General features: G+C 38.7%; 1 protein-coding gene across 1 annotated transcript in view; it reads right to left on the bottom strand.

Moving 5' to 3' along the window:
• NEB (nebulin) overlaps positions 1–22128 on the bottom strand; it is a 274918-nt gene that overhangs the window by 208143 nt on the left and 44647 nt on the right. Inside the window, exons 6-14 of the mRNA XM_060016820.1 lie at positions 17489–17572; positions 16829–16893; positions 13438–13479; positions 11400–11600; positions 9454–9561; positions 8880–8984; positions 8083–8187; positions 7309–7413; positions 1865–1969 (exon numbers count right to left, since the gene is read on the bottom strand). Of these exons, the coding sequence (XP_059872803.1) occupies positions 1865–1969; positions 7309–7413; positions 8083–8187; positions 8880–8984; positions 9454–9561; positions 11400–11600; positions 13438–13479; positions 16829–16864 (807 nt within the window). The 5' untranslated portion in view covers positions 16865–16893; positions 17489–17572. The remainder of the gene's footprint in view (positions 1–1864; positions 1970–7308; positions 7414–8082; positions 8188–8879; positions 8985–9453; positions 9562–11399; positions 11601–13437; positions 13480–16828; positions 16894–17488; positions 17573–22128) is intronic.

The raw sequence follows: 22128 nt of genomic DNA, 5'->3' as shown, positions 1-22128 counted from the left end.
GAAAATTGTAAGAACCTAGGGGCAAGACGGGAATAAAGATGCAGACCTACTAGAGAATGCACTTGAGGATACGGGGAGGGGAAGGGTAAGCTGGGACAAAGTTAGAGAGTTGCATGGACATATATACACTACCAAACATAAAATAGATAGCTAGTGGGAAGCAGCCGCATAGCACAGGGAGATCAGCTCGGCGTTTTGTGACCACCTAGAGGGGTGGGATAGGGAGGGTGGGAGGGAGACGCAAGACAGAGGGGATATGGGGATTTATGTATACATATAGCTGATTCACTTTGTTATAAAGCAGAAACTAACACACCATTGTAAAGCAATTATACTCCAATAAAGATGTTAAAAAAAAAAAAGAGTGCAGCTCTAGACTAACTGGCAAGCCTAAATTAGTGGAGAGACTGACTATAGAGGAGTTTGAAATAGATTTTTTTAAAATCACTTTCAAGTACCCACCCCGCATACTCAAATGAGGTAAAAGAATGTTGCAAATATTAAAAATAGATTCATTTTTCTTTCTAAATGACTACTTGAAAGCCATTTTTTATTTTTCTCCCCCCCAAAAATAAATAAATAACCATCCTTCTCTCTAATTGTCCTTCTCTCCAATCTTATTTACAGTAGCAACACTTTCAGGAGGCCATCTCTTTGTGAATAGTTAGTTCTGAAGTTAATATCTGCTTAGCCCTGCCTGGGCAAAATTTCAGGTTCACGGTATTCCTATCAGTGAAAATTTACTGTACTTAGATCTTTTATCCAACTAGCCCTTGGTTACACCAGTAGGTAATCTGCAATGTCAGACACTAAAAAATATTGCTGAATAGACTTCATCATCTGTAATCTTCTTCCTTCTCCTTTACTGGAGACATAATTTCCCCCAAAATACTTAAACAAGATAGAAATCATGAGGTCCCATCACAATTCAAGCAGAAGACCAAACTGACAGTCAACTCCACAGAGGGCAAAGGAAAGTATTTAAAAGCAGCAGTATCCCAGAAGAAAGTGGCCTGATTTGGGCCAAATTAAAATGGGAATTTAGGGGCTTCCCTGGTGGCACAGTGGTTGAGAGTCCGCCTGCCGATGCAGGGGACACGGGTTCGTGCCCCGGTCCAGGAGAATCCCACATGACGTGGAGCGGCTGGGCTCGTGGGCCATGGCCGCTGAGCCTGCGCGTCCGGAGCCTGTGCTCCGCAACAGAAGAGGCCACAGCAGTGAGAGGCCCATGTACCGCAAAAAACAAAAAACAAAAACAAAACAAATAAAATGGGAATTTAGCATGGATCTATTCATCAGCTGAACATCTGTTTCTCTGCATTCCCTGTCAGGGCTGCATTCCTCAGAGCTAGTTTACCAGACTAAATACAGACAGAGTAAGCTGTTTGCCAGGGCCTTAAAAATTATGAGGTGCACTTCCCAGGGCTGTCTAACCAAACTACATCTGAGAGACCACTCATGCACTCTTATTTTCTCCAAGTCTGACTCTGAGCATAAAACTATACAGGGTCTGCACTGAATTAAAACAATCAGATCCTTTGTGGAAATTTGCAGTTACTTGGTTACTCTGTTAGAATCCCTCTCATAAGTCAAAATGTCAAAGGACATCAGGACATGGGTTCTGTTCTCAAAACACTTTCCCATGTATCAATCACTGAGTCATCAAGCTGGCTGAGTATTTATTAACATGGTTCCACAGTGTTAATGGATGTGTTTCTTTAGCCGTAGAGTTTTCCGGTCATATACACAAATACTCTTAGTGTTTGTGTTGCGTTTTTAGGTTTACCTTAGTTACTTTCTCTGATGGCTGAGATTATTCAGCAGAGTTTTCAAGGGAAACAGTGTCCCAGCCCCATTTACTTACCTTGCTCACTTGATTCGTCACTTTCTTGGCAAATTCTATATCTGGAGGATCCGGCAGAGATGTGAATCGAGTTTGCTGTTCAGCGTGACCTTTTTTGTAGGCAATCTGACAAAATAAAAGACAGGGATGCTCAAGAGCTATAGCAAATTAATCTACTTCCCACATTCCATTTGTTGACATTTTTTAGAAAGGGCTATGTCTTCCACTTTATTTGAAGTCTTACATTTTAGAGTACTGTAATTTATCCTTTTAAATGTTACAGGCCCTTTCTCTCAGCTTTACTAGTGATTTCAATTCCTTTGAGTCTTCCTTCTCCAAGACTATTGGCCTTACATCCATCCCCTTCCATTCGTCTCCACACCATGATTTACAACTAAAGATATTCTCTTAAGTAGCACCCTCAACTCCCATCCCCTTGTCTTTACATCACACCTGCTCACAAACTCCCAGCTCTGGAAAAGTCAAGCACACACTTCAGCTGTTCTTATATCCAGGATGCTGAGTGCTGCTGAGGAAAATCACACAACTCTATGGATTAGGTAATGACAGCACCATAAGCAGGGTTAAAAGGGACACTGGAAGAAGGTGCAGAGGTGGGAGAGGGAACCTCTGGAACCCAAGCCTCTAGTTGAAATCTATGTGTCTACCCAATGGTATGTTCTGTGAACAGCTACTTGCTTGGTGCTCTGTGCCCAAAACTCTGCATTTATGGCATCCAATTGCTACTTCGCCTTTACTGAAGCTTGAACATGCCATTTTGTGTCTCTGGTCAGTCTCTACTCCCAGTGACTCGTCTGAAACCCCAACACTGTCCAATCCTCTCCATTTTCCTCTCAGCTTCCTCCTTCATAAAGACAGGCTACACACTTATCTTTATCTATCCTCATCCCTGCCTCTCCCAGCCCCTGCATGGCTCAGAGGAAGCATCCCTTGCAGGGCATGAGTCCTGCACATGGGGTGCTGTTCACTCCAGTAGCCCTGGGTACCCAGCTCTAGAAGCCACCCCTCTTCTTTCTTACAGATTCAACAGCCCCCCCTTCATTAGCTTCTTTCCTTCAGCCTACAAAAGGCCTCTTGAACCTTAAAATAAGCACTGTGCCCATTAACTATGCATCCCCCTGGCTCCTGTTCTCCCTTTTTTCTTCACTACTGACTTCTCTGTTTTTTTCTTCCACCAGTCTTGACCCCTGCCTCTAACAATGCAGAACATTCACAGATCCCCAGACACACAAGGTCCTTTTATGCCTCTGAACCTCAGACATGCTGTTCCCTTTCCCTGGAAGCTCCAACTCCACCCTCTCCCCATCTGCTTGCAAACTGCTACTCATTCTTCATGTCTCAGGACAGGCACGATTTCACCTCTTGAGCCTTTTTTGTCTTGATGACCTTCTCCTGGGATCTCACTCAACTTGGCCCTTACCTCCTTTAAAGGAATTATCGGATGACATTGTAACTGGTTGTTTACATGTCTGTCCCACCTTGGATTGTGAGCTCTGGGATGGCAACCTCTCATTTGGGAACCCTGTTCCCTGTCTAGTACCTGACTGGAGCGAGGGTTTGATGATTGATTTCTGAATGTGTGTTTTACAAACAGAGGCCATCAGGGGAGATCTGAAGAGGAGAATTATCCTCCCAGCTCTTCCACTACTCAGCTGTGAGACTTCTACAGATGATTTCTTCTTCCATGTGGCAGTATCCTTATTTATAAAGTAAATAGGTAGGATAGTTCCAAGGTCACAATCATCTTCATCATACTTTAACCAAGTCTAACTATATCTTATTCTAAAAATATCTACCTTGTGCCTATATAAACGCTTTCACAAATACTAAGTCGATTGGGATATAAAAGACAGATTTTAAAATGTATTTGTATTAATTCCATGGCTTATTTTCTTTTAAATAAGTGAAGACTTATTCTAGGCATAGGGCAACCTGTATTTTCCATGACTAGCTAAGTCCTTAAGGAGAAAGCAACATTCTGCCAGGAGAAATGCTTACTAAGTATGACATGCTGTCAAGAACTTTCTGAGAGATCAGATCTAGAAGTCCTAATTTCTGAAGAACCTTTGTTCAGAATTCTGTCTAGTTAGAATTCGGTACTCTGGATCAGCTTAAAGACTCTCAGTGTTTGCAAAGTCATTTGTCTCTACTTAGATAATAAGGAAAACATGGTAAGTAGGGTTAAGGACACAGAGAGGGAGAGAGAGCCTCTGAAACCAAACACTTAGCTCAAAATCTATGAACATACCCAGTGGTATGTTTGTGGACAACAGCTTGTTTGGGGCCCTGTGTCCAATAACTGTAGAAGTTCATGGTGCTGACAACAGTATTAATAGGCATGCTGGTAATCTGATACTTGGTCTGCAGCAAAAATAAAAGCCATACCTCAACTGCCAAGTCTTTCTGAGGCAGGGATGGGAAGATTCTACTTCGTTATTATAAATTCTTCTTCATTATGTCTTTTATTGAGATATCTCAAAAAATGTGGTCAACTTTAATTGTTCAAAGTCCATAGCACTAAAGTGGCATGGAGGTGACCCTTCATCTCTCCATTTTGTGGGTAAAAGGAGACATTTGGAGATTAAGAGTCTTCTTGGAAACTTCTCCCTAGGCTTACATGACATGGCATTTCCTGGTTCCCCTTCAACTTCTCTGACCTTTGTTCTGTCATTCTTCTGTTGGCTCCTTTCCAGGTGTCCTAAGTGTGGGTGTCCTCCAGAACTCTGCTCTTGGCCAAACACTGTTCTGCCTCCCTCATACATTTTCATGTCTACAGTTGTCAGTTTTTAAAAATTATTTGACTCAAATATTAATCTCTTGTCCTGATAATACACCTGTGCAATAGAACTAAATTTCTAGTTTATCAAATGCCTTGATCTGAATGTTTCTTCCATTATCTCAACTCTATTTCTCTTTTCACTAAAGGCATCTTTACCACTTATACCCCTATTCACCCAGACTACCAGTCTGTCATAAACTCATGGATGTTTCCTTTCTCACCTTTATCTCCAATATCTAATGTCATTAACACTTTTTTAAATACCACCTTCAGATTCCTTTCTTCCTCTCCTTTGTCTCCACCATCCCTCTGATTTGTCTGTGTTACTAAAATAATGTTCTACAAATCATGATGTTCCCTGTCTCAATCCACCATATGGTCCATCAAAATTTCTCCAGATTCTACTTTCAGGTGTTTGCTCTTTAATTCTTCTAGGTCTTTGTTAAACATTTCTTGCATCTTCTCGATCTTTGCCTCCATTCTTTTTCCGAGGTCCTGGATCATCTTCACTATCATTATTCTGAATTCTTTTTCTGGAAGGTTTCCTATCTCCACTTCATTTAGTTGTTTTCCTGGAGTTTTATCGTGTTCCTTCATCTGGTACATAGTCCTCTGCCTTTTCATTTTGACTATCTTTCTGTGAATGTGGTTTTCGTTCCAAAGGCTGCAGGACTGTAGTTCTTCTTGCTTCTGCTGTCTGCCTCCTGAGATTCTACTTTTTTCATGTTGTTTTCCTCTCCAAAATCTTATGATGCTTCTCAATGCCTACCATATTATATCAAAGCTATTTTGTCTGATTTTCAAGGTCCTGCTACCAGTTTCTTACAAGTGCCTTCCTAACTGACCACCCAAGCATTCACTTTCTTTTTTTTTTCAATTTTTTTAAATTGAAGTAGAGTTGATCTACAATGTTGTGCCCATCTCTGCTGTACAGCAAAGTGACTCAGTTATACACAGAGACATTCTTTTTTTATATTCTTTTCCATTATGGTTTATCACAGCAAGCATTCACTTACTTTGTCCCCTGAAACTCCAGACTCATTTCACTACTGTCCCTTTGTCCAGTACTATCTCTCCTCAAAATGCCTTTCCTGTTCATCAGTACCTATTCCCTTGGGATCACCACCTCCACATGGCTTTCTCTGATTATTCACACATGTCCTGTCTTTCTCTTAGCAAATATTAGACTGTAGGGTTTGGGTTTGGCTTTTTTGTTTTTGTTTTTTTTAATTTTTGTCTTGTTTGTTATAGAACACTTTCATCTTACCAGCCTGGTTTTAAATTCTCAGGGGGAAAGGATGAAAATTTCTTGTACTTTTTCATCCTGCCAGGTATGCATGCATAATGGACTTTCAATAAAAAAAAATTATTGCTCACTTGATAAAGGCCACACAACAACATTGTACATTTATGAGATTCAAAACCAAACAGCTAATCTTAAAAGAGAGGCAGAAGGTCCCCACACATTAAAATTGCTGCCATTTACTAGCAGGCCTTAAAATTTTGTTATGCCTCCGTTACTTCCTAATTTACCCTGTGGAAGGATAGGATTATATCTGTGCTATATTTTAATCAAATATATGCAAACTGGGATAGAAATATGTCTATTAAACTTGCAGTTGATATCAAATGATAGGAATTAAAAAATAGAGCTCAAAAGTTGGAGATAACCTTCAAATGAGTATGTATAACTTCAGTTCAGGGCAAGATAGGATCCTAGGATGCATTCTAATGAGTCTCAAGATGCCAAGTGACTTAAGTCTATGTTTAACGTAAGGTTCAGGGGTCTATTGAATGAAAGACAATGTCTCATTCTATAATACAGTGTTTTCCTGAAGCCTAGAGCAGTCTTATTTTCAGTATGGCCTCTAGCAAATCAAGGGGTCAAGAAATAAAGTACCTCAAAACAAGGGCTAGTGCTGGACCCAAGTGGTCATCTTTGCTGCTGCTGCTCTCAATTCTAAGAGCTCTATTATGCCTTTTAAGTTCCTCTAATAAAGATTTCAAGGTCTAGGATACTAAAATTCTGGCCAGTGGGGCTGCTGAATATTTTTTTTTTTTCACTAACTCTGAAATATCCTCTATGTACACTCAATGGTGAGAGCTCTTTGTGAGATAACCACACCAAGATGTTTGGACAAGTACGTAGTCAGGTCCCCCGTGCAGAAGTAGGGGACATACCACAGTTCAGACTTTATGATTAGGATAGCAAATCAAAATCCTTCAATAACATTGTTCCCTTAATACAACTGGGAAGGTGGCTATAATCCCAATAAGTTTTTTTAAATGCCACTCTAATGTCACAGAAAAACTTAACTCCAGCCAGCGGGATAGAAGGACACATGCTCTAGCGGAAAGAACATTGGTCTTAGGATCACAAGACGAGGCTTTTGGCCTGGGCTCTGCCACTAACTACTTATGTGACCTTAGACGCATGTTCCCCACCAGTAAGAAGAGGGCATTAGACTAACTTATATGTAATATAAATTATAAAATCTAATTTAAATTAGACATCATAAATTATCATGATTCTAGATGTACTCCTTTACAATAATAGCACTTAGTCTTTTTTACAGGAGGAGTTGCAATGAACTTCTGGCTAGAAGACATAATTCGAGGTGTCCTGATTCCACACTCCCAAATGTGCACACTGCACTGCACTTACGTCACTGAGAGCTTTCTGGGCTTGGGCAACCCTCCTCAGCTCCGGGCTATCATTATATGGATAAAACAAAGTTTTGTCAGCTTCCCAGTCTTCAGTGTAAAGTTTCTAAATCAGGGAAGAATGAAAGTTATGAGAACGTGAGAACACACTTACTTGAAATATATAATTTTGAATTCATCCATCAATGGCATAAAGAACCCAGGGCAAGGTGAGAGCAAAGGTAAGTGGAATTCACAAATTCCATTCAATCCAAGTCATATTTATTAATAGCTTCTCCAGCTTCTCCTGACAAGTCTTACTTACAGAAGGGCAGACGTGTCTGATTTTGTTTCATCTCCCCTCTGTAACTGCACCTGCCTCCTGCAGCAAGTACTAATGCAAATGTAAGGAGCCAGGAAGCACTTAGCATAATTGCTGTGCTTAAACCTTTAATAAACCTTTAATAAGAGTGAGAAAATTAAAGCTTTAATGAGAGTGACAGCTGGGAATATCCAAAGTGTACACTCTGTGGGTCTTTGTGGATCTCACAGCAGGCTCTCAGGTGCATCTTTGTTTTCCCCGGTTGTTCAGACCCTCTCCTCTACTTGGCCCAAGAGCTTTCTTCTCAGTTCCTCCTGGCCAGCCCCACCCCTGTAGCCCCACATGTCTCAAGGTTACTCACAAAATGGTTGGGGAACCATATTCCAGATTAGCCAGGGTTTACGGGGTATCCCTCTGCATGACGTGTGGGAGGACATGAGAAGATAGAAGTGGTGACAGAGCAGAAGCCCTTACCTTACTGAACATAGCTGTGTTCTTGATGGCCTGGACAAGTTCAGGGGCATCAGGAGGAAGCAGGTACTTATCCTTGGTGTCTTCCCAGTTCTGCTTGTATAAAACCTGGACAGAAAGAACAGAGGACCTGTGACTTGATGTCTCCCACAAGGGCATGAGGATTTAGAGCACAAAAGGAGAGCACTATGAAGAGTCTTTCAAACTCAAGTTGTCCTCATGCAAAGCCTGCTGATGTGCCACCAGCATCAATTATGGAAACATTGACCATGTCGACATCCCCTGATAATTTGCCTGCATTAGTAAGCTTTTACTTGAAAAGCCTGATTTTGTAAACTAAATCATGATTCTGATTCTCTAGAGATTCTTTACAAAGGTTGCAACCTGTCAGTCATTCACTGAATTTGGATGGTAGATGTGTTTGACTTAGATGGTATTTTTTTTTAATGTTTTAATTAGTTGCCTACCTTTGAAATTTGGAGATTTCTCATAAAAATTCACCTCCCAACTTCTTTAAAAAATAAATAAGAGGTTCTGGTGACACTGGGACTGCATTCTGTGCAGCACCTGCCTGGAGCTGAGTGGCATGGCCTGGGCTTTCCAACCCCCATAGCTCTGACCGGCCACTTCAGTCACCTGTGCAGCCTCCCTGACACGTGTTGCCGTTAGAGCCCACCATGCCTGTGGGTTCAAGTGAGACTGGTGAGCAGGATCTGGCCAGTCCAGTTTTCTCCTCTAAGGCCAGGCAGAGACAATGCACATGCTATTTAGTACCCCAGCTATCCATCCCATGACCTTACCTTACTGACTTGCTGCGACACTTTCTTTGCATGTTCAATGTCCTTTGCTTTTTCGTCTACGTGACAAATAGTTTTAGCAACATCGCCATCCATTCGATACTTAACCTACAAAAATAATGCACAATTAGAACTCATGACAGGCATGAACATATGAGTATATTAAAGAATATCTTATAATAAAGAGCACTGACCCAATCACTCTATGTCTGCATCACAAAGCCAAGTTTCTGCATTTTAGGTAGAAAACTGTGATCTCCAAAGATCTATAGAGCACTTGTATTTACTGCGTGTCTGCTTTCCCGGGCAAATTTCAGCCTCCCTGTGCTCCAGTATGGAGGATCACAGAGAGCTGGAACTCCCATCTCATATCACCTTTAAGCCAAGCTTTTAGAAATCTCTTTAGAGTCACATTTACAGCAGCATAATCTATGGCCGTTGCTTCCTCTAGATTTCTGGACTGGCTCATAGTAATTCGACCCCTTATTCTCTCCACATCTATTTAAAGCCCTCAAATTCCCAGTAGTAGGCATATATTTGAAATGTCTCTCTCCTTTATTTTAGCAATGCAGCCCACCTCACTGAGTTGATCTTGTACTTTCTTGATTCTGCGAAGTTCTGGGGTATCAGTTGTGATGGCATATGGCTGTCCTTTTGCCTTCTCATAGTTCTCCTTGTATTTATTCTAAAAAGAATATCAGATATTAGCCTAAACCCTGACAACACAGTAGCAGAAATTTCAGGCAATGCACACATCCCCATCTTATTTTTTTAATCTTGCAGGTTATAACAATTATCAATTATAATAGCTCTCTTTTTGTCCCCTACCCTGATTCTCAACAAAAACTAAAATACATATGTTAATTGTTCTTCCTAAACATGGCTGAATACTGGAGACAGTAGAAATTTTATTATAAAATATTGTCTTGGAAATGCCCTAAAATGATTCTTTCAATATTTTTATCGTCTAAATTCACACATAAAAAGCTGGAACCTCAATAATTTTAGGAAATAATTATAGAAATTGAGTCAAGTCTGAAAAGATTTGATTGCTAATACAATGCAAAAATATTCAGTTCAGAAGTTGCAGCTAAATCTCAGTAATTTAGATAACTGAGACACCAGCTGAATTAATGGGAAGTCTAAATTATGAGTATTTTAAAAAGGAATGCAATTTTATTATTTCTGCTAAATATACGAGTTCTTGCTTTAACAATAATATGCATAATTTATCATTATTAATGCTTCAGGAAGACTCAAGTGGAATAGTCAACAATCTAAATTATACTATTGATTTCATTACTAATCACTTTAAAAATATTACAAACCTTTGCCAACATTTTGTTCAGACCATCAGAAATTCTTGAATATTAGTGTCTGAATTAATGAGATTTTTATGGCAATAAATTGACAAATAAATTTTTCTATCTTTGCTGAATACGACTGTGATAAAAGAGGCAAGATAATCTTGTTTTTAGAAATCTAAACTTTAGAAAACCTAAATTTTAGATCATTCAATAATCTGAACTAGAAATTTACCAAATAGTCCCCAGTAGTTAACACTCAACCAGAAATGAATATTTATTGGCCAACCACAACAGGATGCTTTTGACATAAGCATTAATCCTATATAATTCGATGTACCCCTGAGTACCTTTCATCTTTTTCAAACCTCCAGAGGATGTGCAATCAGGCCACCTAGTGAGACCTCAGTCTACTCTGGAAATCAACAAGTGAGATCCATTCAAAGGGGTCTAAACCTGCTGCCAGTCAGTGTAACTTACAAACTGTCCATGGAAATGTAAGGACCAGGGATCATCAAAAGCAGTGATTCTCAACCTGGGCTGCACATTAGAGCCGGAGAAGCTTTTAAAAATCCTCCTCTACAGGTCCCAGGCCTGCCTGGACCAATTAAACTAGAACAGCCTGGGCATCAGTAGTTTTAAAGCTCCTTGGGAATTCCACTGTGCAGCCACAGTTAAAAAACTGCTGTTCCAAGGTACAGTAAAACATTCTGATCCTCATTTTCAGAAGAGTTCTTAGTCTGATCCTGGCTTGTTCAACTACACGTTCTTTTTCACTATACCTCCTAGAGACCTTGTTATATACTGTTAGCTAGTCTACTTGAAGGGCATCATGCTCAGACATAGTGTAGGTAAGTGTTATTCAGCTTCTGTGAACTGATTTCAACTAAATCTATATCTATAAATCTATAACTATGATTTCATTATTCTAGACTGGCTATTAAAGAGTGATTAAATCCAGTAAATGCTTTATAGTTGGCCTTATGCTTATTTTGTGGGGACAATTTCAATAAGGATGCTTCCCCTGATGCTGCAATGGTGCAAGTAAATTACCTGAAAGCAGAATTCAAGAGTTACAAGACATTATATTTCTGTACAATAAGTTTTGTCTCATACATGGTTGAGAAACAAAATCCAGCCAGCATCCAAAACAGAGTTGGCTGAGATCAGTAATTTCTCAATAATAAAACCAGAGAAGCAGAAGTTGTTTGAAACTTACTGTGCTGAAGAGATCCTGCATTTTCTGACTGTGTGCAATGTAAGGGGTCATGAACTTTGAAGAGTCCACCTTCTTTCGAACGATTCTCTTCCTCCCCATCGGCTTTGCTGGTACTGGCTGTGCCAGTGCCGGTTTGGAAGTTTCTGTTTGCCCATAGTCAGATGTCTTTGTTGTCGTAGTTTCATAGATTTCTGTTACTGTCTGAAAATTTGACATGCAGTTATGTCAAAATTTGGCAACATTGTTATGAAAGTAAAAACTGAGATACCATAGTCCTGATATACATTATTCTAACTTCAAGTCAGACTGATATCCCTGGTGTTACTTCTCCATATCTAAAGCAGGCCAAAGCAGGAACTCACATGCTATATTCATGTGAAGGCATATTGTGTGACATAAATCTGAATGCTGATTGTGTCAGATTGCATGGAATAAAATGGTTACTCTTTACTGACTTGCAACATTACCTTAAAATTCCATTTGCCTAAAGGAACACCTTAAGATAGGATAAAAATCAAAAATAAAAATATTTTCAAACATTCAAAAATCTTCTTAAACTGCATGGGTAAAGTAAAAGCAAACTGGGATCAGGGAACAAAAAAATGAAGACAATCAAATAAAGCTCAAATTCTTGACTTTAATATTAACTTTTAAATGATTCTAAGAAAAAGTTGGTTGCTTGTTCTGCAGGTGTTTTAAGCATTCTGTAGTATGAGACAAAGAATGATGAACTTGAAAAAATGAATCACATCAATATTACAAGTGATTACCATTCTTTTGGCTTAGTCAGTTAGCACAGGGAGATCAGCTTGGTGCTTTGTGACCACCTAGAGGGGTGTGATAGGGAGGCTGGGAGGGAGACACAGGTGGAGGGGATATGGGGATATGTGTATACATAGAGTTGATTCACTTTGTTATACAGCAGAAACTAACACAACATTGTAAAGCAATTATACTCCAATAAAGATGTTTTAAAAAAATTAATGTGAACTGGAGTGCCATTTACACTAATAAATGCTTAGGTAGACAAGAATAATGATGACAACATAATGGGGTAATTGGTTAGCCTCACAACAGTCCTACGTATGTGGTAGGTGGGAGATTGTTGTTTCTTACAACAGGCTTTATAGTGGAAGAAACGAAGGTCCAAAGTTTGGGTCTAGTCCAAGGCTAAAAATACAGTATGTAAGAAAAGAAGATAAGTAGCTAAATCTTCAATCCATCTCATAGTAAAATTTCCTTCACAGCTTATATCATCTGTACCAAAGGAAGAGTTCCAGCATCAATTATGAAAATAGAAACCTAAATGATAAGGAAATTGTACATCTATGACAACTACCTCTACTCTTGTCAGATCATTGTTAATAGGTTGCTCTCTGCCTGTTATTACTGATGTATGGTTGATGGTGAGAAACTAACCAATTTACAACATCTACAGATGTTAGTTTTTATGCAGGCTTCAGGGTTAGCCATCCATATCACTATTTGTCATGCTCAAGAGAAACAGCTCCATGCAGAAAATGAAGCATGAGAGAGCTTGAAAAAAATAGTTCCAACTTGGAATATTTATGGAAATGACTTTCTCAGAATTCCTAATGTGCCAAAATCTAAGTAGCATTTTATTGTATCATCAAGAACAAAGGCTTGGAGGTGCCATCTCTTTTGGCAGAGCTGGTGCCCCAGAAGTTATGACAGTACACAATAAAACTGTTGGTCCCCGTGCAAATCACAAGTCCAAGGCAATACCTATGCTGCAGTCAGAGAGTGGTGATAGCCAATGACGTCATTCTAATAAGCATCACCTACACCAAAAATACAATACGAGTAACAAGGGAAACCATCCCTAGCCATCTTGGATATATTGAATAGTAAAAACAGGTAACGTTCATTCTTTTAACACCGGCTGCTGGGCACACAGGTGAGTGATCCTCCAGATTCTCCCTTTTGCCAGCTCGGTGGCCCTGGGAGTCTGAGAGAGGAGAAGGCTCCCTCTGCTTTAATGAGCATGCAGCTCGTGCAGGTGTGGGCTGGGTCTTACCTCCCCCGGCACCTCTTCATAGACTGTCTCCTCTGTGTAATACTATAAATAGAGAACAAAGTTATCATGAGAACTAAAGCAGAAATCACCTCTGCTCTGCCTCAGTAGAACCACTTGGCTTATTTCACTAGTCCAGTTGGTTTTCAATATTTGTGGGAAGGACGTAGATGAGGGAGGCTGTTCACATTTTGGAACACATTCCAACTATGTGAAACATCAGGGTAGCTACAGTGAAAGCCCTCAGACTGGACAAGGAGATGCAGACAGAATGACGAGGAAAGTGTCTGATGCTGGCTATTTCTCTGCTGAAGCTATTTCACTTGAGACAAGTAAAAGTTTTTTCTTATGGTACCCTAGATAGAGTTTGCTGAGAAAAGAATATAATAACAATATCTTGAGTGTGTGGGTTGGCAGAGAGGAACTGTGATAAAACTCACTGCTGACTAACAATAAAAAAGAAAACCAGAAACCTCAGTGTGAATAAAATTTTAAAATATTGTTATCATGGAAATGATAGATCCGAAAGCACAGACACATCTCACCCTGAGTACCAAGTACCACCCTGAGTACTAAGTAATAAGAGTTTCTTCTGGAGTGATGGGCAAATTGCTTCTAGTAGCATGATGGTCCTGAAAGGGTTGCTACGGAGAAATTCCTCATCAACAAAATGTGGGAAAGTTAGGCAGCGATTTGCCACTGATGGCTCTGAGGTGCCTGCAGGCTGGATATGAAGTCAAATCTACTTTTGAGCTACTTCTGACATCACTAGCAATAAATAGACGTGGATAGGAGCTGGCTGACATTTTGTTTCAGATGCTAAGGAGAGTGGAATCCTGCCCCCAGCATCACCCAGCAAAGCTGGGTGAACAGAAGGAAAGACTAGTTTAGGCCGAGGCATACAAGGAAAGGGATAAAAATGAAACACTTGGTTCATTTTCTCAGTTAACAAAATGTATAACATTTTATGCTTCATTTTTTCTTTACCACCAAAACATATTCTTGGGGGGAGGAAAAAACACTGAAGGCAAAATCCCTCTTGGGGGCCTTTCTTTTGCCCTTGGTTCAGTGAACTCTCATCAAATTACTTAACCATTGTCAGTAGGCCACATGGTCTGTTTCACCTGCAGTAAAATTAGCATAAAACTTGCTTAATGTCCCCCACTCCTGTGCTTTCTTTGCTCCTGTACTATTTTTTAAAAATTTGAAATCTAATTCTGTCTCTGTGCCCTTACACATAGCAACATAAATCACAAGCTCTTACAGGACAGAGAATCTCTTGTGTGCTGTGCCTTCATCACCTGGGAACTATCATTTGGACACTTTAGGAAATGCTATTTGATGCTGATCTACATGGAACCATTTTTCTGGCCACACAAAACATCAGTGACTTGAAAAGAAATTTTAAATGAAAGTGAGTGATTCACAACTATTTTGGATTTTCTTAGCATCCAAGTAAAAGCAGCTCTTTGGTAGCCATCAAATTTTACCTTTACTGGGCTCTCATCATTAGTAAACATGTCTTAGAAAAAAGCTTACCAAAAAAGGCAACATTATCCAAATGGTTGGCATTAACTTACATGCCAAATCTCTTTTTTTTTTTAGAGCTGTGCCACTAATTAGATAGTACATCTCTGCCTTTTCCTTTCTTTCCAAGTTTAAGTTTGAGTACAGAATGACAGTACAATTTTATTTAGTTGTCCAAGATCCCCAGGAGATATATTTTTAAAGCTAGTTCCTGTCTGTTTTGTGAATTCTTCCCTGCCCATTTTCTTAAATCTGCCACCATCCCATTCTCATGGCATCTTTTTTGAGGTCAGAGAGACCTTGGTTCAATTCTCTCTGGCAGAAAGTCTATTAGTATATCACCTGCTGGTCAGACCCAGAAGCAGTAATGGGAACAAAATGGCAAGGGTGAGATGCCTAAAAATAGCCTCCTCCATTTTTATGACATCTAGTTAAATCCATCAAATCCAGCACTAAGGACAATTTCCAGGGACCAATGAACACAATTATTTTAAGAAAGACAAGGTATACTTAAGTTGGAGGCTAAAAAGTATTCCTGGTATTACCATCATAGGAAAGGCAATTTAATTTATAATTGTGCTAGTGCTTCATAGTGATTATTCTGACCATCAGGGTCGTATGTAAAATGCACTAGTGATAATACTGAACACTGAAGACAAGACCTTTGGCATTTAAGCCAGATAAGTTGAACATTATATTGAATGAGTCTCAGTCTGGGTTTTTTTTTTCTTTTCCTTCTTCTTCATATCCTTCAGTAATAAAAGCAATTTTATTTGTAGAATAAAATTTTCTTGACCTAAATATAAACTGCTCCATAAAATAATCTTCCAAAGACAAATTTTGGCACGTTCAATTTGAATTTGATTCTGGGTAACGCTTGAAGTTAATTTCATTCTTATTAAAAAGCACAGATTTTCAAAGCTGCCTCCACCTATCTTGGGCACTTAGAGATTTTCACATGTGTAGATCATCATGGTTAATTGGTAATTAAGGACCTTCAGATTCAATGGCAATGTATCACATGGATGCTAAAGGCAAGAGGTGGTAAAGAAAACCCACAACATAATAAAAACAAAATAAAATAAAATAAATATAAAATATATATATATAAAATAAACAATTAACAACTTTATAACTCATGTCAGGTATCCACCAATAATCTTGAGGGAATATTTCAAGATGCCCACTATGATCTTTGTTTTTTTTCAAAATGCAAATGCAAAAGATAGTCTTGTTCCCTTGGGTAAATATATTGGAGTTGGTGGGGAAGTGTGGCTCCAGCTGCCACTTGTGAGACAAGTAAAAATAAACTCATGAGTTTGCTTTTATATATGTATGTGTGTGCACATAAACATATATAAAATCTCCCATATGTCTATAAGCTCATATATATATATTATTCTGAACACTTGGTCCATTTCGCCCTATACGTAGATAATTAGCTGATTGAAGCAAAGAGTAAGTAGCTTTTTCCTCTGTGGCTGTGCAGACACTAAGAAATAGAGTTCAGTTCTCAGAACTTTCTCTTCATCCCCTCAGTCCCTTTGATCATGGGGTCTGGGAAGTGGGGAAGAATGTAACTTCAGAAGACAAATGAAAATCTGTCTTTACACCACACTTTTTTTTTTTTTCCTGAGAGTTTAAAGAAAAGCAGAAGTGGGAAACAGTGATACTTCTTTTCAGTTCTACTCCCACATAATTATAGTGAAACTGAACGTAAAATATTCCTTTCTTATGCTTTAATGATGACTCCTTGAGAAGTTATAATAGACAATGTGTTTTTCGAATGATTAGTTCACCTACACGATTTTGATTGTCGCCACATAAAATTCTCTGCTGTCAGAGTCAGGATTTTAAAAAATCTTACCTCCACCACCTCCTCATATTCTTCGTCATCTGCCATTTTCCCAGAGTAGTAGTGGCACCTACAAACTTTTCATGTTCCAGACGAATGAAAATACATTAGAATCTATACACTAGAAAATACATTAGAATCTATCCCCAGGACTGAAACCATCTTATAACATTCTAAAAACAGAATTTAAGGCTAATCCATTCCACATATTCATATATTTTTGCAGGCTAAGTGAGAAAAGACATTTAAATACAGGTCTAAAAAATCTGAGCCTTCAAATTTCTTTTTTTTTTTTCAAATTTCTTTCTCTTGATTCCCGCAGGAATATGTTTTGTATTGCTACTTCTAGCTATATGATCAATTTAGCTAAAGTTGTAAAAGGAAGCTGAGGTAAGGGAGGTAAAGGGTTTGGATTCAAAGGTACAGAGTATTTACATTTCCAGATACCTGGAGAACAGTATTTTCAAGTAAAATTTCAAGCAAAAATTTTAGTGAAAGTTCAGCTTGGCTTTCAGAAAAAGTTGGAGTTTTTCCTGGTAGCATCCAAATTCTAGGAGGGCTGCCTTAGGTCTCCATCCTGTTCTACTACATTGTATGCAATAGATCCTATGCTTCAAATTAGAACACATAAAAATAAATCTGTCAATGGACTTTAAAAGAAAAAATAGAAACCTCAAGGCAATGGGGTTATTCTCTTCCCGAACACCATTGGCCTGTGTGGCTTTTTCTCTTTTGTTTCTGTAGCTCTGTTCAAACCTGAAAAATAACAAATTGTTAAAGCATTGATTGAAGTACATATGAGATGGTGGGTCTCTGGCCTAAGCTTCTAATTCAGGAACTAGCAAAAGGATCTCCCAAGGCCTTCTTAGTTTGACGCCAGAGAGTAGGACTCTCCCTTGATAAAAGTGGATGATGATTTGGAGCAGCTGTCCCTTCGCCCAAAGATATTTGCCATGTAAATCAATACCCCAGCTGTGGCTGGTTTTGTTACGCTAGCAAAACTGCCGCTCCTTCTGAGGCAAATGAAGCCCAGTAGAACCAGATAAATATAGGAACGTAGAACATAGATCCTTTTTGTACTAATATATTTAGGGAAAAAAAGGCAAAAAATGAAAAAAAATTGTTAGACAACAGAGCCAACTCAGTCAAGCAATAAATTGGTTAATATAGGACTCGACTCTAATCACACACTACATGTCACGTATTAGTAAGGTCTGAGTAGGGCAATGGGGTTACAAACTTTCCTAGTCACATTTGCATCACTCATTTCCCCAGTTACAACCCAAACTTTGGAAAATACTTCAAAGGAAGTTGTGGAACAGCTCCTGAAAGAATATTACAGAAAAAGCCGTAAATTGGCCTTACCTTCAATCTACCAAATAAATTTCCTCAGCAGCAAAGCCTCTCCCAACTCTCCCCTCCTGAGAACCCCAGGCAAGAGCCAGCGAGGAGCCTGGGCTCCGAATTATCATGTGGCCAGAGCAGCCAATCAAATCTCGAGTTGCTCAAATTTCAGAGGCTAAATATACTGAGTGAGCTTCTGAAAACCACCTGTTCATCAATTCCACTAAAGGATAAAGGGTAACAAATTGCTTGCATAGAAGTATTCAAATGTAATGGAATTTTACCTAACTTCCAGAGTACGGGGTTCAAATTTATGTTTAATCTCTCATTTCCTACAGCTCTGTTTAATACCATATTCATGCAAAAGAATTTAGAAGAAAATCACCATGACTTTGAGGGGCTTTAAGCTTTCTGCAACTTTCTTCCTGTCAATTTTCCAATCTTCATGGAGATAACTATGCTCGCTCATATACAGCTCACCAGGTGAGCCACAGGTAAGTCACAGGTGTTAATGTGAAAGAAACGGGGATAAGATCCAGAAAACATCAAGTTGGCAAAACCAATTTTTAAAAATGTGATAAAAATGAAGTGATTGGTGAAAATACTTGATGGTGACACTAGATAAGGTATCCACAGGGCGTAATTAGAGAGATTAGGCCCCATCATTTTTCTATTACTAAACCAGGTGGGGAGAATGCCAAGATCATGTTCATCACCTTCTCCCTTTCTAAGCATGCCTAGCTGCTAGGAATGCAGAGCCTCTCATATGTAACTGGGTTATTGATTTTCTATTTACTCAAATGCTTCCTAGAAGCAAAGTGTGAATGCAGGCACAAAAGGGTTCAATTTCTGAACAGCAAGGGCAGATAAAATGGAAATCAGTAAATTACTAGAAGATAATGCTCTATTACGCAAGTCAGAGTGTAAGACATTGACTTCGTAAAACTCATCCAACAATTTTCTACCTGAAATCAATTTTCACTGATTTAATCCCTTTCCACTTCCCTGTATTAAGGCAAAAACTCCATGGGTCACTCACATTTTGATATGGATTTGAAACTAAACATATTATTATAGTTCTTTTTGGTTAAATGTTAGGAAGTAATGTCACATTTCAAACATACGTATCTCTCCCCCTTCCATGATTCATATGGTGGTAAAATTTGAACATCATTTTATCATCTGAATTAATTATACCTGTTCCTTTTGTTTCCACAGGTTTTATGACCAAGGAATATTTGTGTGGATTATGAGATCATTCACCTGGCAGCTGCAAACTAGAATTATGACTTACTATTCATTATGTACTTTTTAAAAGATGGTGTTAAATTGAAAAATAATACGGGCCTTTTAAAAAGTAAAAAATAGGCATAGATTAATGCTTATCTGGAGTTATGCCCTCGAGACAAAAGAGCACCTCTATTTTTCTGGCCTATCAACGGCCTCTTCTGTGGAAAAAGAATCAATTGACACCTTGATCTATTGGTAGCTTCTTATCATATGCCTTATACATAGTAAGTGCTCAATAAATGTTAGCTATTATTATTTTTAAATTATTATTACATCTTTAAACATTTTATTGGAATCTTTACTCTTTATATTAGACTGAAATACCAAAATATTGTGAAACTTCTGAAACCAGTAGGTAGTTAGTCTCAGAATTTATGAATCCATAGGAGTTTGGCTATAAGCCTATATAATTGGCTACAAAACAAAGCAGGGTACAGTGAGGTACCAATAGCAGAGCTTCAGATGATGCTTTCTGAAATATCAAAGTATAGAAGTGGCACGTCTGGGGACCAGAAAAGATTTGATGGAGGAAATGGCATTGTAAAAGAGTTTTTGTTGCTGCAGTTTGATTTTATTAATTATTTTAACCAAATTTTATCTGCACATCATTTAAGAATCAAATAGTTTTGCAAGGCTTGTTATTAAAATCAGTGCCTCCTGTTTCCACTATTCCTTTATTTTTCCCACCTTGGAAACAATAATTTTAACCCTTTTAACTGAATCTTTTGTTATTTATCTCTACACATTTAACAAAATGTCTATATTATTCTTTTCTGAGTTTTCCAGTCATTGGCATTATCTGTCAGGTTCCCACCTTGGAAGATCAGGCTTTAGTTCTCTTTTATATAACCCCCACTCTCACCCGACACAAGCTTCATCCCCCATCTCTATCCTCCCAATAATGTTCTATTTATGTAATTCAGAATTCAATGTTTATGTTATTATGATTAGCAAAAGGCCATTCATAGCTGAACCCCATATATATATTATGATTATTTTTCTTTTCCTGCACAAGGGTTTGTTTTTCTGCAAGTTGATAGTTTTTGTTGCTGTTGTTGTTGTTTTCTGTCTCTCCTTTTTTTTCTCCATCGGCTTCATTTTTCCAGATAAGCAGTAACCAATAGAGCTCTCTGCAGTCATGGAAAAGTTCTATACCAGCACCACCAAGATGGTAGCCACCAGCCACGTGTGGTTATTGAGAATTCAAAATATGGCTGGCATGACTGCACAACTGAGTTTTTATATATTTTTTTGTTTAATTTAAACTTAAATAGTCACATGGGGCTGGTGGTTATGGTGTTAACAGCACAATTCTAGAGGCTTATCACTACCTCAAACTTTCTGTCTAAATCCGCTCTTGGTGTTTTCAAAGACATCAAGTAGCATTTTATAGTTATATCCATTTCATCTTAGATCTCTCAGGGAGCCTTTTGTTCTATCCGACCTAATTTCCTGGTACTCAGATCTCATCTTGATGCCCCTCACTGTCATTCTGGGGATTATGTAGATTACAATATGAAAATTCCCATTCCTTTAACTAATATTTATTATGTACAATGTAGCAGGCACTGTTCTAGGTGCTTCCATCCTGCAGCAGGAGTTGACTAAGCACTTCTTGCTTTTTAACGGAACTGCAATTTAGTTTGGGACAGAAATATGCTAATTTTAAAAATACATTCCTCCTCAATTCCTTAAATGTTAGGGGGAAAAGGTGACATAGTTTTGCCAATAAGATTTAAGTGTAATTCTAGAGAATAAGCCTTCTGGGAAAGGTATGATTTTACTGAGGAGCAGGGTCAGATTCAGCAGGCACGTACTGTTTTCCTCTTGCCATTCCACCCTTCTCTAGGCCTGGGACACAGATGTAATGTCCGAGGGCAGAGCATGAGGGTGTAAGTCATACACTAAGAAAGGTAAAGCTAGAAGGAGACTCAGGCTTTAATAACCCCCTTAATTTTTATATTTTGTAATTATTTTATAATTTAATAAGTTTAATATATAATTGCACAAATAATTACATTGTATTTTAAATTTTCCTGCATATTATATATTTTTTTCTATTTTGCACTTTACCAACTACTAATAAAGTTGGTTATTTATTCATATGTTTATCGACCATTTGTATCTTTTATTCGGTGTATTATTGGCCCATATCTCCCCACCTATACTGATTTATAGTCATTCTTTTTTTTTTTAATTTTATTTATTTATTTATTTTTGGTTGTGTTGGGTCCTAATTGCTGCGCGTGGTCTTTCTTTAGTTGCGGTGAGCGGGGGCTACTCTTTGTTGCAGTGTGCGGGCTTCTCATTGCGGTGGCTTCTCTTGTTGCGGAGCACAGGCTCTCGGTGCATGGGCTTCAGTAGTTGGGGCACACGGGCTCTAGAGCACAGGCTCAGTAGACATGGCACACGGGCTTAGTTGCTCCATGGCATGTGGGATCTTCCCAGACCAGGGCTCGAACCCTTGTCCCCTGCATTAGCAGGTGGATTCTTGAACACTGCGCCACCAGGGAAGCCCCAGTCATTCTTAATATATTATAGCTATTGGCCATGTGTTTCTTCTGTGTGTCGTATTTCCTCCAAGTTGTTTGTGGTGTGTGTGGCCATAAAGATGTTTTAAATCCATATGCAGTCAAATCAGGCAATCTCTTCTTTCCAGTTTCGACTCTACTTAACAA

This window comes from Delphinus delphis, chromosome 7 (genome assembly GCF_949987515.2).
Source record: "Delphinus delphis chromosome 7, mDelDel1.2, whole genome shotgun sequence".
NCBI classification, from domain to species: domain Eukaryota; kingdom Metazoa; phylum Chordata; class Mammalia; order Artiodactyla; family Delphinidae; genus Delphinus; species Delphinus delphis.
This window is presented reverse-complemented; position numbering and strand designations above follow the sequence as displayed.